The sequence below is a fragment of the Eimeria tenella genome, genomic scaffold (assembly GCF_000499545.2).
Source record: "Eimeria tenella Houghton genomic scaffold, Eth_scaff2879, whole genome shotgun sequence".
Classification (NCBI taxonomy): domain Eukaryota; phylum Apicomplexa; class Conoidasida; order Eucoccidiorida; family Eimeriidae; genus Eimeria; species Eimeria tenella.
Window position 1 is genome coordinate 316 of NW_013542755.1, and position 3,262 is coordinate 3,577.

At 46.5% G+C, this 3,262-nt stretch overlaps 1 protein-coding gene across 1 annotated transcript in view; it reads left to right on the forward strand.

The window, feature by feature from the left end:
• The window catches only part of ETH_00042405 (uncharacterized protein), a gene marked incomplete at both ends in the record, with an annotated part of 2,162 nt that extends 147 nt beyond the window's left edge, over nucleotides 1–2,015 (forward strand). Inside the window, 5 exons of the mRNA XM_013375545.1 lie at nucleotides 93–533; nucleotides 816–1,093; nucleotides 1,317–1,367; nucleotides 1,452–1,544; nucleotides 1,773–2,015. Of these exons, the coding sequence (XP_013230999.1) occupies nucleotides 93–533; nucleotides 816–1,093; nucleotides 1,317–1,367; nucleotides 1,452–1,544; nucleotides 1,773–2,015 (1,106 nt within the window). The remainder of the gene's footprint in view (nucleotides 1–92; nucleotides 534–815; nucleotides 1,094–1,316; nucleotides 1,368–1,451; nucleotides 1,545–1,772) is intronic.
• Nucleotides 2,016–3,262: the final 1,247 nt, after the last annotated feature.

Here is a 3,262-nt window from a genome sequence, read left to right on the forward strand (position 1 = left end):
CTTCTCTGGGGAGTGTTAGCCGTCTGCTAGGGGTCGGCAGCGCACTTTCAGTGACCCAAGTGCTGCTGCTGCTGCTGCTGCTGCTGCTGCAGGTCTTTCCCTGCCGGGATTAAGTGAGGGGAGCTTGGGAGCAGCAGCAGCATCTGTTCAGTGTTTGTCTCTGTTGGAGCGGCTGCAGCTGTCTGCTGCTGCTGCTGCTGCTGCCCCTCCTGTGCTGCCTGCCGCCTCCACGTCTGTTTCGGAGCTAGAACAGCAGCAACAGCAGCAGCAGCAGCAGCAGCAGCAGCAGCCAGCCAGCCGCCGAAAAGGCAAAGGAACTTTTTGCTGCTTAACAGATGAGCCTGGGGCCCCACAGCCCCCCAGCAGCACGGGGTGTACGTACACTGACCCCTGGCAGCCTTCTGAGGAGCCAGTGGGGGGTGCAGAAACGCCGCAGCTGCAGCAGCAGCAGCAGCAGCAACAGCAGCAGCAGCAGGCTGTCTTCTGCGACAGCAGCAAACTCAGGGCTTTGTGGGAGCTGCTCAAAGACGAGGGTCCGCCCCACATTTGCAGCAGGGCGGCGACAGGCACTTGGACCAACACCCTAAACCCTAAACCCTAAACCCTAAACCCTAGAATTAAATATCAAGCAGTTGCCTTTTTGTTCTTCGGGGCATCTGCCAGTCTCCACCTCAGTTTGTTCTACCGATATACTGGCTTGTCCTCAGGGTCTAGCCTTAGGGTTTAGGGTTTAGGGTTTAGGGATTAGGGTTTAGGGTTTGGGGTTTAGGGTTTAGGGTTTAGGGTTTGGACGCGTGTGGGGCGGGCGTCTGCAGGGCTGCTGCAGAGCTGTTCGCCGGGCGTGGTGCCTGCGCCTTACCGCTGCAGCTGCTTGGCAGCAGCAGCAGCAGCACTGCAGCGGGAGGGTTTGCCTCCGCCGAGCCGTTTGCTGCTGCTGCAGGGAGCAGCACAGAAGCAAATGGGAACTCTTGCTGCGCTGCTGCCGCGCTGGGCAGCAGGAACTTTGTGTCTCTCTTCCTCCAGGCTGCTGCACTTCTTTCCCCAGGGCGAACGCGAAAACCCTCTCCGCTCCATCTCCGTTGCAGGCGCAGAGGTTAGGGTTTAGGGTTTAGGGTTTAGGGTTTAGGGTTTGGGGCTTAGGGTTTGGGGTTTGGGGCTTGGGGTTTGGAGTTTTGGTGCGTAGGCAGGGGAGGCATTTGCGGGAGAGGGGCTTCCTATACCGCTGCTGGGGTTCAGCCTTCGCGGCCCTAGGGTTTAGGGTTTAGGGTTTAGGGTTTAGGGTTTAGAGGTTAAGGTTGGTGGCCTCGTTTTATTAGGTGAAAAGGATCGGCAGTGGCGACGTGGGAAAGATGGGTATTCAAATAACCGTAAGTCCTTCTTCAATTTTGGCTGTGCTGGGGTTTATGGTTTAGGGCTTAGGGTTTAGGGTTTAGGGTTTAGGGTTTGTTCAGGAGAAGAGGAGGAGGGGGCTGCTGCCCAAGTCCACTGTTGTCTTTCGCTTTAAAGGAGTTCGAGAATGCGACCAGTGGCTGGCAGCATTGCAGGTAAGAGCGGGTTTTCTTTTTTTTATTTCCGTCGTGCTAGGGTTTAGGGTTTAGGGTTTAGGGTTTAGGGTTTAGGGTTTGGAGCTCCGGCGCTGCCTTTTCCGGGGTGTTTCTGTCGCGTGCTGTCTTCAATTCCTCTTTGGCCGGCGACTTCACTCCTCGCCGCCCCTGCTGCGCAACCTAGGGTTTAGGGTTTAGGGTTTAGGGTTTAGGGTTTTGTGGTTGCAGATGGCGGCGGACGACAGGGCCTTTCTCTGCGCAGTCAATGGGGACTTCAGCGCCTCTTTAGAGGGCCCCTCAGATGCATGCGTTTCTTCCCCCCAGAGTTTTGGGGCCCTGCTGCCAGCTTCATCTGCTGCTGCTGCTGCTGCTGCGCAGCAGCAGCAGCAGCAGCAGCAGCACGAAGAAGCAGCGGAGGGGCGGCCCTCGGGCAGCATGGATGAAGTGTCTCTAGACGGCACAGGGCCCTGAATACACTGTGTGCTGCAGCTGCTGCTGCTGCTGCTGCAGCAACAATGCTTCTGCTGCAGCAGCGCTGAAGCAGCAAAGATGCTGCTGCTGCAGCTGCTGCTGCGCGCAGCTCCGCGTGCTTTTAACTGTTTAAAACTATTTTCTGTTTCTTTTTGACTTTATTCTCCTTTGGGGTTTATAAGCGCATGCATTTTGGGGCTTTGGAAGAAGAAAATAAATAATAAATAAATAAAAGAACTTTTGTCTTTTATTCGCCAGCATGCGCCATTTCTTTTGAAGCTCTAGGGTTTAGGGTTTAGGGTTTGGCTTCTTCGCATTTTATAAAAGCATGTATAACAATAATTCAAATATGGATATATACGAATGAATACATACATATTTAAATAAAATCCTTTTAAATTTATCTGTGACAAATAAGTATAATATAAATATAGTATAAATATAATTATAAATCCCTAAATTTATATTTTAATAATTGGCAAATGTACATTTATGAAAAATATTAAAATACATTTATTTCAAATTATGGACTTGCATGCGCATGCACCTCGTGCACATAAATATTTGTTTATACATTTATAAAAATACTAAATCATTTTAAATAAATAAATTTCAAAAGATTCGAATGTTGCTTAAACATGTTTAAAAGGCCGAAAGCATTATTAAATTCAAAAATACATAAAAAGAGTATTTTTAAGAATGCAAAAAATAAAAATTTGAATTCATCTAGTTTTCGCATATTGGGGTGTACATACACCTGCGGGCCAGGGCCTGTTTTTCATGTTTTCTCTACAGACCCAAAAGTGCATTTAAAAGTACTTTTTTGTGCTTTTAAAAGCACAAATATATATATATATATTTTAGAATGTATTTATTTATTTGGGAGTAAATATACAAACAACTGCATTAAAATATGCAGAATATTCGCATTTAAATGCATACTTGCGTAAGTATTTCTACTTCTGCATGCACTTGGGTATATTCATACGTGTATATTTACTTGGAAATATAAATAAATAAAATACTATTTGCTTGTCCACATAAATGGAAATATAAATAAATAAAATGCTATTTGAATATCTACATAAGTGAAGATAAAAAGAAATAAATACTTTTTAAACATATTCATATTTTCATTTCTGAGTTTACATGTGCGCGCATATGCAATTGTTTGCTCAAGTGTATATACACCCAATACATGAAATATTCAAAACATATAAATTATTTAAAAGATATAAATTACTTAA